The sequence below is a fragment of the Lycorma delicatula genome, chromosome 3 (genome assembly GCF_047948215.1).
Source record: "Lycorma delicatula isolate Av1 chromosome 3, ASM4794821v1, whole genome shotgun sequence".
Classification (NCBI taxonomy): Eukaryota; Metazoa; Arthropoda; class Insecta; order Hemiptera; family Fulgoridae; genus Lycorma; species Lycorma delicatula.
In genome coordinates this window covers 136646513-136661962 of record NC_134457.1, presented here as the reverse complement: position 1 = coordinate 136661962, position 15450 = coordinate 136646513, and the positions used below count along the sequence as shown (strand labels likewise).

The 15450-nt window shown below is 26.1% G+C and overlaps 1 protein-coding gene across 1 annotated transcript in view; it reads left to right on the top strand.

The window, feature by feature from the left end:
* The window catches only part of LOC142322032 (ectonucleotide pyrophosphatase/phosphodiesterase family member 5-like), a 117683-nt gene that overhangs the window by 76087 nt on the left and 26146 nt on the right, over window positions 1-15450 (top strand). The window contains exon 4 of the mRNA XM_075360633.1: window positions 7033-7293. Within this exon, the coding sequence (XP_075216748.1) occupies window positions 7033-7293 (261 nt within the window). The remainder of the gene's footprint in view (window positions 1-7032; window positions 7294-15450) is intronic.

Sequence of the window (15450 nt, the reverse complement as noted above, 5' to 3'; positions counted from 1 at the left end):
GTTACATGGCATTGGTAAAAAAGTTATAATAATATTATCTTTCCTATGAATGAGAATTAATAAAAACCCAGTAATTGTTAAAAAGAATATTTTAGAAATGAAAAAAAAAGAAACTAAACAACTGTTTTATAATAACAGAAATTTAATCATTTAATGATTAGATTTTTTAAACTAGATTTTTAATCACATTTAATTACTTTCCTCCAACAAAATTGTAAAGGCCTTCTACATATAAATAAACTGTTTTTTTAAACTGCATAATGTTTTTTCAGTTGGATTTTATTTTGATCGCTACGTAGCTGCTCACAGTAAAAGTGGAATCTTCATTTTGAGAAGCCGATTAAGAAGCTATTCACGTGATAGTGAATAACTTGTCTATTTTGGAACTCTATTTTACCCTTAAATATATTGAAACCCTTATCACGTTAAAAGAAAAAAACATTTTTCACATTTCAATTAATTTATAAATGTAAATTCCTTTAAATTTGTAAATACAAGACTTGTATAAACATTTCTTAATGAGAATTTAGTTACCCTTCTTCAATAAAAATTTCTCAGTAGTAATAAATATGTTTATTACTTTCAGTTGCATGAATTGAGTGGGGGGGGGGGTTTGAAAATGAATTACTTTAGGTTTTGAGTTATGAGAAATATGAAATTACCATTCACACTTAAACAAAGATATGTACTTGATGAAGTAAATTGTAACTTGTAGTTTAGCTTAAGTAAAGTGTGTTGGTATAACTGTTCTAGTTTAGTTTTCTATCAACCCCCGGGTAATTGACAGCATTTGTTTGCCCAATAATAATTTATTCACTTACTAATGTCTGTAGATTATGGACAATTTATATACTTAAAAAATTACATTTTTCTACAGTAGCAGATTAACACTGCAATCAATTCAAATATTTAATAATAGGCTACATTTTGAGAAGAGTCATATTCTATAGTGGTCACATGTATTGGAAAACTGGAGTCACTTTTTTTAAGTATTCTTTTTATTTCATTACAAACTTCCGACTTTTTTTTCATTTTTAAATACTGTAATCAAAATTGTTTTATTTTAAGGATTCAAAAGATATCATTATTTTCTTGAAATAATCTTCAGTGTGAAATGCATATCTGTTGTAAAAACTGCATGGTGTAATTAAAACTGAATAATTAATTTAACAGATTTCTATTCCCATTTGTTTTGGTTTTGTTGTTCATTTCAAAATAAAACTACATAAAATTGTGACCTTGCCCTTTCCATTCCAACAATAATAATAAAATGAATAATTATAAATGTTACACAACAATAACTTTACGCAACAATTTTGTTATTTTCTTCATAAATTTTTTTTAAGAGAGTAGATTAAACAGAAGTATCTTCAGTGACTGTCAACCTTGCTTAAAAATTATAGGTTACACGAAACATTTTTTTAAGCAACTAGTTTATGTTATGTGACTAATAATTGATTTAAACATTAAGAAAAAAGGTTACCAATTAAATGAAGGTTGTGTAATTCTGTAAAGAAGTATCTGTTTCAGTTATCATGAGTTAAAGTACCTGCTTATTTTTAATTTACGATTTATAATAATATATTAATATATTTCATGAATGCTCTAATGAATAATATAACAACACATCTGTTGATTGATCAATATTCATTTAAAGACTCTTTAATCAAATGTATCATGCTTTCATGACATCTTACATAATTTTTTTGTTATGCATAGAAAAGTTAAAGTAGCATCCTTAACATTTGATATTTTATAAGTTATTTGTTCATTATATTTAATTGAACTTAATCCAAACAGCATTTTATGTAAAAATTTGGTTTATTTCTCTTATTTTACTGTCATAAAAAATAATTGTTAGATGCCTTTAAAAATAAATTTAATCTGACTGTTAAACAACTTTGTATAAATTATGTTAACTACTTCACAGTATTGCTGTATAGTAATCAACTGAAAGTTATTTAATTAATTTTTGCCATATACACTGACTTTTTATTTTTTTGTTGAAGCACTTTGTAATCTAAGAAAAAGAAATTTAGGAGCTAATTGTATAAAACAACTGACTGTATTTTTTATCTTGTTAAAAATTTTTAAAGAAAATCTTCCAATTCAATATAAAAAACTATGCAAAACCCACTGTATAAAATAAAATATTATGTTACCAATTCAAATTAATTGTAATTTATTAAAATCTTTATCTACTTTAAAAAAAATCTTGATACTTAAGAATAGACACCATCAAGAATAAAATTAATGTTAATAAATTGGAAATAAATAAAATCAACATTAAAGACATATGCATAAAATCTGAATTACATTAATTACAGTATTCGTCAAAATATATAAGTACTGGAGCTGTTATTCTGTATTATTTTTATTTCTGTTGTATAAATGTTCAAAAATGTGCGTCACCGTAATGTAGGCACTATTCATAATGGTCATGTAGATTTTCAAACATATTCTGGAACAGGTTGCTGCAGATTCCTGAAAACCGAGACGATCTCACGTAATGTAGGCACAGTTCTGGGTGGATCTGTACAACTGAACACTTCTCTTTTAACATTCCCCATATGTAGGTGTCAGGTGGTGTAAGGTCAGGGAAACGTGATGAATAGTTGAACTCGGTCCCACGGGAAATGATTCATCCTGGAAAGGTTTCCTGCAACATTGCTAAAGACTGTCGAGCGATGTGGCTGGTCGCCCCATCCTGTTGAAACCACTGTCTATCCAACCGAAGGTTCCTGCCACGACAAAACCTTCTTAAATCCTGAATAAATAGCCAGATCATCATGATCCTATAATGTTCCTGGGTAACAGTAAGAGGTATACCATTATCATCCTCAATGAAACACGGACTTAGCACACCATGTGCTGCACTACACCTTATCATCATATGCTCACTCTGTAACGGTCTCTTGACGATAATGTCTGACATGTTGAAACCAAGGAACCAAGTTGTTTAGCGATTGATGAAACCATCCAAGTGAATGTGACTTTTGTTGGAAAACCACACATTGTGCAAATCTGGATCCTCGTACACCATGGCCAAAAATCTTCCACAATATACAACCCTTGCATCCATATCTTGGTTCGTCAATCGTTGTCCAACCTGAATTCAGTACAGAAATCTACCTATGTCTTTAAACAATAGTCAAAACAATTTATTGCTGATGTTCATTTTCAAGGACATTCGTCAAAGACTTTGTTTAGGTGACTCCAAAACCTGATTGAGCACACGTCCATAATTCTCATTTGTGGACACAGTTACTGGCCTACCAGACCTTCCATTACATTGGCAAATGCTCTTCCAGTAGAGCAGAATTTCATAACGATTAACAGCAATAACTGTGTTGCTCAGTGCTGCCTTATTAAATTGTTCACGATATTGTTGTGCCACTAACTTCAAACTCGGCCTGCCTTGATTGCCATTTCCGTAGAGCAAAAATAATACTCCACAATGAAAACTTTTTCCTCCAGTGTGAGACCCATTTTCAACTCCAACCTTACAACACAACGTTCTTTACACTACTAAACATATAATGCTGATGCAAAAATATGCCAATGAACGGACATGCGCTTGAGAATTGTGTGAAATCCAGTACTATATATTTTGGCACAAACATAATATTTATTTAACAGATGGGGTGTCCATTAAACAATTATAAATCAAGAAATATTTGAATTAAAATTAATTTAAATCAAAATTTTATAATTATTATTATTTATAATTACTTCACCCCCAAGTGATATAATAGCAGAAGAAATTATATGACATACAAAAGAAATAACAGATTTGAATATTATGAATAACATCTGTAAGTAACACTTAGGATTGAATACATAGATGATATCTTTCTAATTTAAAATAAATAAAACTTGGATTATGAACTTGAAATATTGATGTCCTTAATAAGTGCTAAGCAAGTTGGCAGTGTTATAAAAACTTAAAGCGAAATACAATTAGAAGTTTAAAAAATATCAACAGTTCCAGTCACAACAAATAAATACATCTTTATTGTAAAATAACAATGTGCAAAGTTATATCAACAGATCTTCAAAATAAATAAATGATAACAATGAATTAACAAAGATTTAAGGTACAATTTTAATTTACTTATGTTACTGATAGGATAAATTTTAATAAATTATTTATCAATCAAGTAGAAGTTAAAGAAGCAAATGTTTTGTAAAAACATCACTAAATAAAACTGCATATTTCTTGGGAAAGCTTGGTTTTATCATGAAAAGATAACTAAAAATTAAAAAAAAAATTCATTTAAAAAAGAATGAGTAACTCATAATTTTAAAATTTTTCATCATTTTGATCAATAAGTTTGACTTCAATCATTGAATGAGATTATTATACATTTTCGTCTTTAATTTTGAATATTTTGTTGCATAATAAAGAACAGTGTAAGTATATAATATTTATTAAAAAAAAAAAATTGTATTCAAATAATTATCATAAATAGACTACTCAAAAAAACTGAAAATTAATCTATTATAAAAAATTATGAAATTGTTTAATAAACTGCATCTTACATCTCAGTTGAAACATATTTTCATTATTCTAGCTATCGTAATTTATTTCCAGTTTTCTGTTTTTAATATGCCATTCTCTGGATTAATATTATAGCTGAAATCAATATAATTTAAACCAATATATTAATTCATTTTTATGTAAAGAAAGCTTATAGTTATAATGAAATTAGTTGGCATCTCTTGTCAGTTGTGGTTTTTTCAAAAACTAAAAATAAAGTTGTTTATAGAATAAAGTATGAGTTTAATTTTTAAGTAATTTTTCCAGAAAATAAAGGTTGTTAAATATGAAATAATGATGCTGTAAAAATATAAGTAATGCAAGTGAAATGTTATATGAAATCTATTGATTTTTCATAATGGAAGAACAATCTCATGTGGAAACACTAATTGAAGTTTAATTTTCTTATGATCATGATTTAAGGTGTTTGGTATTATTTCAATCAGCGCTTTACAGTTTGCTCAGCAGCTATTTATTATTCTATTGTATAAAAAGAAACCTATTCCCTGACACCAGTGAATAGATCACTATCACTGATAGTTGTGTACTGTGAAAGATCATGCTTTTTTATTAGTGCTAATTCCTAAGTAGATAAAGTTCATTTTAGTTGACCTGAAAAGAAGAAAAATTATTCTTTTATTTTATCTTCTTCCTGAATTCATAAATACCGCAACTGTTTAAATTCATCCTATAACAAAAATCACAGAAAATTAAACCGTGATGTTGTCCTACTGAATTCTCAGGAAATTGATTGATAAACTTGGAATGACAAGGATGGAGGAAATTGCAGCAGTCAGTAACAGTCGTAACTCAAAACAAAGACAGACAATTGCTACTATCTGTTTTTGTAGGAAGTTCAAGGAGAATATTGCTCATAGAAGTATTCTCTGTTAATAAGATGTTTATTTTTAATCTTGGACTTTGTTGTGTAAATATCAAAGTTTACTTATTTTAATGCCCTTTTAAAGTATGAGTTGATTGAATTACTTGTTAAGTAATAATAAAAAAAGAATACAATGCTATTATTTTGTAAGCCATTTACCATATTTATTACTGTTCAGAATGTTTGAAATCATTTGACTGTTTAATATTGTAAAAATACTGCTGTATTTAAGTCCACCAGTGTTACTCATTCATACCTCCTTAACCATCAAAAACATGTGGATTCATGGGTAAGCTTTCTCCATTTCCTTTTATATCTTCCTAGCAGAAACATTTTGTAATCATCCATTGACCAACTAACTAACTGCTGTCTGATTACCTGAATTGAATTTCTTGTTGAGTATCTGCTGCTTCTTTTATTCTCAATTCAGGAGGAAGGGTCATCTTTAATAGTCTTAATGTCCAATCAAACTGGCCTTATTATTAACTGTAATTTGCTTCTGCCTCATAGCTTCATTTTTGTGAAATCCAGCCAGCGAGGTTTGTTTAATTTTGTAAGACTTCTTTCAAAAGCTTTCTGTCTTCCTCTATCTCCTTTCTTTGAAAAACCGTATGCAGAGTAGATAATCAGCTGTTTTAAATAGCCCTAGCTATAGGAATTTTGAAAGTTTGTTATTTTTTGAAATTTTTTCATCTTACTTATTGCCAACCATCCATTTGAAATTCATTCAAGGTTACTGGTGGTAAACGTCCTTAAATAATTGAAGTCATTGGTTTGTTTATTTCATTGGCATGTTTTTTTTTTTACCTGTTTTATCTTGGCATTATCATCACCACCATCATTATTTTTGGTAATGATGGTATAGTTGTATAGCATATTATTTAATTTACACTTTCTAAATTAGACAGATTTCTAAATTAGACTGTTTCTACAAGCAGATTATATGCAAGCCGAAGTTTATTAAGAACTAATATTTAGGTCTAAACCAATTTCCACATCTCTTCTAAATAAATGTTAGATACTTATGTTAAAATAAATCAGCATTTAGATACATAAAATAGGAAACATTCAATCAATCTTAATCTCAATTTTAATCTTATTGCTAACTAAACTGTTAAATTTCATTATTGCTTTATTTGTTCTGATGAAAACATTTAACCAGAAGAGACTCTCTTTAACAATCGGTTCACATTCTAACACTTATTTCATTTTGTCAAATACTTGTCTGAAGTTTATAAAAGAGCAGCACTCTTACTATGTTGCAATAACTTTCTGCAATTCTTAAGAGGGTAAATGCTGATCTATTACAGTTAATTAAAGACAATAATTTCATTATGATTATACCTCCACTCATTCAGTGGATGTGTTTAATAATGTCAACTTTTATTCATTATTTGCTCATTATCTTTATTGTTTTAAAATCACTCTTTCCCATTTAATTATAGATTTTCTACAATTAAGTTTTTTTTTTTTAAAATAATGTGTAACCCAACCGACTACCACAGATCTGAGTTAACAAGTATACCATGAACTTGATGCAATTATGTTTATTTTGTAGTATTTACATATTTATTTTGTAGTAAGATAAATTACTGTTTATTCTATTCAGATGGGCCAGGTTCTAAGTTTGGGGCTCACGGTTATGATCCACAAGATGACAACATGCATCCTTTTTTCTTTGCTCATGGACCTGCTTTTAAACATAATCATACAGTGGAGGTGTTTAATAATGTTGACTTATATTCATTATTTGCTCATGTACTTAAAATTAGTATAAAACCGGATTCACATAGTGGAAATTTTTCAAATGTCGTAAACATTTTGGAAGTAACAACACCAAGCTCTGTAAACAGATTGACATTTTCTATTGGTATGTATACTAGTTTAGTTTTGTACTCATTATCTTCATTTTTAGTAACTTCATTTTAGTTTTTTAATTGATAATGCTGAACTATTAATTCCATTTTACCTGAATTAACAAAATACTGTTTTAGTTATTAAGTATTGGAGTGTTCTCTCTTTTAAGGCAAATGTATGTAGTTATTTGATTCTTATTTGTATCAAACTAAGTTGATACAAATTTTTATTAAGGTTTTACAACTTTGTGTGATACTAAACTAGTATCTATTTTTATTACACTCTACCTTACTATTTGCAAAACAAAGCTTTATTTTTTTGTTTCATGACAAAACCAACTGTAGCTTTTGTACAGTTATCCTTTAACATTTATATTATGACAGATAACAGTTTGTCATTAAAAATTGTAACTACATTTTTATTGACTTTGAACTGCATTTTAATTGACTGGTAATAGTAATCTTACACCTCTTAGAAAATTACATTTCCAGCTCTTTTTTTCTTATTATCAATGTAAGCTGATATGTTTGGTGAACAGTTTGCTTTGCCATGTTTTAATAACTGATATATATATATTGCATATATAATCCAACTTGATCCACCTAATTACAGAAATTGAAACCTAAATAAGATGACTCTTACCTTATTATAAATATTTTTTGATAATGTAATATGTAATTTAGTTTTTTTATCAAATTAAAATTGAAAATTGAGAATTAAAATATAAAAATTAAAAAAAAATCACAATTTAAAACCTTTATACAGTACTATACAGAACTGACTAGCCTTCATGACGCGAGTGGTAGCATCTCAGCCTTTCATCCAGAAGTCCCGGGTTAGAATCCCGGTCAGGCATGGCATTTACACGTGCTACAAAAATTGTCATTCATCTCATCCTGTGAAGCAGTACTTAATGGTGGCCCTGGGTTACAAAAAAGAAAACATTGGCTAGCCAAGACACATAGATAGTACATTTTATCCTATTTATTTATTTTAATTTTATCAATTATGACATCATATTTTATACATGTAGTTTTTAGTTTCCATTTCCATAATTTATTTTTTTATATTTAAAAAAAGAAGTTTTTTCTAATTTTTAATTTGATAAAAAATTGAAATTACATATATTATCAAAAAAATTGTATATATATTTTAAATATATACTACATATTAAACTTGAAGACATTTAAAATGTCTTCAAGTTTAACATGTAGTTTGAGATAAAAATTAAAAAACTAAAATTACAACAAACTAAAATTACAGTTAAAGATGTGTGGGTTGCCACGAAAGCGCTATTGTAAAGTTATGAAAAAATAAGGTAAGTGTCACCTTATTTACGTTTTAATTTCTCTATTTAGGTGGATCAAGTTGGATTATATATACAGTATATATTATTACAGAAGGATATGGATCTTGAATATTTATAGTTTATACAAGTATACTTATAGAGATGATAGAATTTTCATTAATGTAATTGTAAGATTATAAAATGTTGTAAGTGATTTGGAAATGTGTAAATTCACTTTTCTTTTGATTATTAATATATGTGGGATAAGATGTAATTATTTACGGCAAAAAAATATTAATATGCGTTTGATGTTTTTATTTATTTTAAAATAATTCAATGTAATAAAGGCTGTAAAATAGTTCTTATGGTTCATTTATTAAGTGGAGAAGTGTTAATTCAATTTTAATAGTTTTATTTTGTTTAATAACATTATATTCAATAATTTTTTGTGGTATATTAAAATTGTTTTTGTAAATGAATTGGGTAGTTATGGTTTCAGTATTAAATTGAGTTTTATTGCATTAACTACATTCTATTGTACAGTATGTGCATGACAAAGCAAGTTGATAAAATAATTTATGCTGATTGTTTTTAAATTTTAGAAAAGTATTTTTTATACATTTTTGAAAATTGGACTTCATCAAATTTTAAGTAAAAAGTCATGGTTAAAATAATGTGACGTTCCATAAGTAGTGGTAGGGAAATACGGGGTATTTTTTAACTAATTTTTGTTTTTGTGTTTAATTGATCATAATATTGCAATAAAAAATAGTTTTATTGAAATTTGTGTATTTTACTATGTACTTAATCTTTTGATTCTTTTATACATTATCCCTGTGTATTTATTCAAAGCTTTGTTAATTGTTTATTTTTTGTAAATTAGAAATAGCTTTGTAATAGTGTATATAATAATTTTTTGTATAAAAAAAAAATTTTTCTCAAAACAAAGTGTTTTCTAGAAGGATGTTACAATAAACAAAAAGGGATCACATAAGTTGATAATTTAGCTGATATTTAGATGATAATTTTTTCTTGATAATTTAGCTGTCTGTGATAAAGAATTTGTGTGTTAAAGCTAAGAGATTAGTATGTATATATATATTTTTTTTTAATTTACGAGATAAGTTGAAAAGTGGATAAAGTTGATAAAGTTTAAAGGTGAAAAGTACTTAAGAAGGTAGTTAGTGAAGATAAAGGAATATATAAGTCTAAGGGGGTAGGATGGAAGAAAAGTTGTTAGTAAAGCCCTTTCTTAATGATTGCTTGCATCTGTTCCATGTTACAATTAATCTTAATAATTAAAAATGTATTTTATTAATGATACATTAGCTTTCATTGTATGAAAGCTAATGTACCCCACCCTCTGTCTGAGCAACCAAATAGCTTGTTCCATCATTATTCATTTACTTTCTGTCAACTTCTGGAATAATTCATGTATAATTTTAATGAGTATATCAGCACCTGTTATCCACAAGTTATCAACATAAACCATTAAGTATAGGTCTTTTCAGTTACAGTCAACAGAAAACTATTAACAAGAAGGAGTACATATTTGTACTCCCTATTGTTAATAGGTAGTACAAATATGAATTACTCCCTATTAACAAAATTATAACTTTCTGCATAGAAAAACATTATTCTTTTCTTTGAAAATTGTCAACAACTGGAAAACCATTGTTGCCCAAAAAACAAAACAGTTGAAAAAAGAAATTATTAGTTTGTAACCAGTTAATAGAACATATTTTTAGAATTTTAGTAAGTATAACAGACGGACATGAAGAGTTCGGCTAAAAAGTTGTTGAAAAAAGGTCTTTGTTTTTAGTTTTTTTAGAGAGAAATTTAAAAAATGAAATTATATTACATTTACAGAAAAGAGATTGGGAAATAATTTAAGATCACCGTCATCAATTTTTTTATATTTACTATGAAGCATTTTATGAAGGTTAAAATTCTTCAGCAAAGATATAGCCCACCAAATATGAAACCTAATAAAAATAAAATATTGAAAACAATTTTTCTGTAATGGAAACGATGGTGTATTATTTTTTTTAACAATTTTTGTTTTCTTTATTCTGTTTTAATTAAATGATGTCTTACCTTTTAAGATGTTTATAGATTATTATATTTTTTTTTTTTTTACTGATTTGTATTTGTTTTTGATATTTCTTATTATGAATAATAATCATTATCATATATATATATATATATATACACACACACACACACACACACACACACACACACACACACACACATATATATATATACATATACATATGAGTAAATGGAAAGACAATCATTAAGAAAGAGCTTTAGCATGGTAAAAGATTGAAAAAGGACGCTATTGAACTATAAGCCAAACAAAAGGATTAGAGGGATGAAAAATATCTGTAATTATTTGTAAATCTGATTCCCTTATATAAAATAAACAGCTTAATCTTATGTAGATCCTCAACCTTGCAATAAAGCTAGATAGGTTTAGGCTGTCCTTCCAGTTAAGATTATTTATATATTTGAATTTTTGAGACAGCCTTAATAATAAAATTCTTTGACTTAGGTATTTCTTTTCCTGTTATAATATTTAACTCTGCATTTGTAACACTTTGCTATATTTCCCTACATTTATTTTTTATTTTCAAATTTAATTCCTATCGATGAGAATCCATATCATCAGTAATTGTTACATCTTTTCCTTTTTGGATTTGTAACTTAGCTGTCAAATTTTTCTTTTAAATTCTTTTTGTCTTACTTGAAGTAAATGACTTTTGAAGTATGTTCAACTTCAGCCTATATTCACAAACATAACAGGAACAAATTTATGAACTGTCTTTCTATAAGCTATCGGATATTTTTTTATGGTCCTACTAGGAATCTGTTTTTTTTCTTATCACTTCAGTATTTTACTTTTTGTAATAGCAAAGAAGGAACAAAATTCTGTGGTTCAGAACATGTATCAAAATTCTGAATTATCAAGCACAAGGATTTTAATATATTCTGTCATATGACAGTTCATTTTTAGACAATATTCCAAATTGATGAAGAGTATGATTGGAGAGAGATTTACTTTGAAATTTTATAAATTTCTAACATTGAAAAAATACTTACTAATAATTGGAATAATAGTAATATAAGTTTAGCTTAATAAACTTACTTCCTTATTCTGAGAAATTAAAAAAATTCATTAAAATATTTTGAAATACTATTCATTGACAGACTTCATTGGTACCTGAACTGCTAGAAATATTGTTATGCATTAATTATATTACAATAATAGATTTTCTTTTGCATCATAAAAATCAAAATACAACATAACTATTTGTCTAGTCAACTTTTAATATTAAATCAAAAGTAAAATTAAAATTATTTGTAAATTAAAATTGTTTAATCTAAAAAGATAATCATTCATTATTCCTATTTTTCCAAAATTAAATATCAGAATGTTGTTCAGCTAACTAGCACACGGTTCATATACCTATGTTTTTATTCTTTGTAGAACAACTTCTAAGTTTCATATGAAACTTGAATAAGTTTTCATATGAAAACTTATGTTGAATAAGATAAAACTTATGTGAGAATAAGTTTTATTAATAAGTTTTCATTTGAAAACTTATTCTCTGGTAACTGAAATTATCATTAAAAGAAGGTTTATTAAAATTAAATACAAATTTTTATTTATTTTTTAATGCAAAAATTCTGATGTACATATGTGCATTATATAGTATATTATGTCCTTATTCTGCACATATATTTTATGTACTTAAAGTTTCTATGGTTCTTAGTTATAGATTATGATATACCAATTAATATTGGTATTTAAATACTTTGTGTTTTTGTTATGTATTTTATATTTATTGTATCTCAAATCCCTCTCTTTTACATTAATATAAATAGCATTCTGTATATTTACTGTAGTAAAATATCACCACAAAATATAAATTAAATTGTAAAAATAAATCCCAATATAAGTAAAAATAAAATTCTAATTATTATAAATACTCCATACAATGTAATTGTTTAAAATTTTAGTACAAATTATATGTGATATTTGATTCATTTTTACAAATATAGTGTAATTTTTATAATTCACAATATTTGAATTCTTATTCTAAAATGTTTTATACACATGTTCTACTTAAAAAATTACAGATTTTTTAAGTATAATATTCTTATTTTTTTAATGTTATATGTTATTATTGTTAAATTTTCTTATTGTTAAATTATTGTTATTATTATAATAATTTTATTAAAAGAAATTTTGATTTTATATCTTTTTTTAAAATGTAATAAGGATTTAGTAGTAAGCAATAACATGGTATAAATTTATATAAGAATACAGGGTATTTTAATGGAATAATAGACTCAAAATAATTAAATAAAAAAATTGCTATGTTAAGTGATTTTTATGTAATGAATCTGAATACTGATTATTATATTGTTATGTTTAATAAATCATTAAAATTGTCTCTAATCTACTGTTACTATTACATAATCCAAACTAAAAAATATTCTTTAATTATGTATTTTATAATAATATTATTAAAATTAGAATGAAATTAACTCTTCTAATGCAACAGAAACAGTGATGCCAATTAGCATGATATATTAGTAAATACTTTTAAAATTATAAATAATTTTGATAATCTATTAATATAGTAATCTCAGCTTAACAAAAAAAAAAAGAAGATATTTATTTAGAAATTAATTAAGTTTGTGCAAAATGTTCCACATTGAATTTTATAATCAGCTTAGCAACCGTTAGCATTTCTATGAACTCTGTTTACAGGTTTAAAGATGATTATTGGTTTTCTGCAAGACATCACAGTTAAATGATTATTCATAGTTCAATCATCAGTACCATTCTAATTATTTTAATACTTTATAAGTTACATACATAAGAATAGCTGTGTAATAATGAGCTTAATTGTATTATTTAATGTTTCAGATTATTATAATAGATTTACTTTTTCTAATAAATTGAACAGGGTTATATTTTGTTTATTTTTGTTTTTTCTGTGTTCTTTATTGTTTCCTTTTAGTTTTTTAAATTTATTTGGACTTTTTATTATTTACTTTTATAAATTACATCATAGCATTAGCTGCATCTTGCTGTTAGTTATTTACATATTTTTTAGTAACTTTCTGATAAAAGGTCTGTGATAATTAAATTATAGTATTATTCTTACTACTGCTATTGAGTAATGATTAATGCTTCTAAGCATTCATTGCTGACAGTTTAAAGAGATTGTATTTATCATTGCCCACTTATATTCTTTAAAAATATTAAGTTCACTAAAATTCATTGGATCTTTCACAGTATGATTTGAGATAAGTATTGGAATGTGGCTACTACTAATTTTTTAAACAATGCCATAAGTTATATTTTTCTGAAAAAGTTCTATGACCTTGTAATTTTTTGTTTGTTATTTGTAGTATTTTAGATTCATGTAAATACATTTTATTCAAACTATCATATTAGAAATTATTAGACTCAGTGGTGGATGTAGTGATACAAACAGGAGAGGAAGTTAGCGATAAACCATTTGACTTGCATTTTATGATAATATTATCAAGTTAGTACCCCTCTCCAACTTTTCCTATTGATTGATTATCGTTTGCATAGAAATCTTTTATGCACTCAGAATAAATAAGAAATAATACAGAATAACATTTGAAATAGTTAAGAAATGACAAATCACCACTACGACAAAACTAAAGCTAACTTTGTATATGAAATTTATGGGCTGATGTCATTCTAGTCTCACAGCTGTCCTCAAGATTGTTTTACTGCTGGAAACTTGGAAATAAGTAATACTGTTTTATGTAATGCTAATGTATTTCCTGTTCCATGTAATTTTTGTATTGTTTCTGCAGAAATTTATACTAATTTATACTAGTATTATAAATATTGATTTATAAATTACTCGCCACATCCATGTCGACTGATCACACAAAGAATCCAAACTATGAAATACCTGGCACATACAAGCAGGTAAAACAGCAGATTTATTAACACATTTCAAATCAAAATTAACTAAAACAAAGATAATTAAAACAAAAAATATATCACAATATTAACAAAGACTAAGAAAAATAGCTCACAGATTTTAAAAAAATTACAATAAAATCTTAGCCTTCAAAACAGCAAACAATAAATCATTACACACAGAACACAATTACTAAACAAACACAGTGCCTCTGTAATATGTAAAACAACTTGTTCTGATTGCACATAGTATGCATTTAAAGGCATGTGATTTTGCAATAGCAAACAGATCGCAGTTTTAAAAAAGGTTCAATGTGCACAAATGCATTAGAGCTGACAGCAACCCACTTTACACAGAAAAAATCGTATATTATCTTATTTGAACATTATGAAATATATGAACATGCAAAAACACATTACCAAATAAACAGATCGTTCAAATCGCATACACTTTTTGACACATGGGCAAACAGTTGACACCAGTATAAGAACATCAGCACCAGCCACTAAGGATGAGTGTAAAGAGGACTGAAAATGTTTTGAAATAGCTTTTTTATGTCTTACTTATAAAGGGATTTGAATTTTAAAAAAGTAATAATAGTAATGATAGATCAACTTTTTATACCTGTACTTTACAATTTATTGTTTGAAAAAAATTGATTAAGAGACAGTAGTTCAATTCTTTAATATCAAATCTAGTTAAAATAAAAACTACTTTGAATAAAAATGATATCTTTAAATGGAGGGAGACAAAATGATCATCAATTAATTGTACTTTTAAAATCATTTCTATTGTTAACATAATATAATCTAGCATAAAATCATATTAATGATTTTGAAACACTTTAAAAGTAATATAATTTTATTCAGTAAAAATAAAATTACTTATGTTTTAAAAG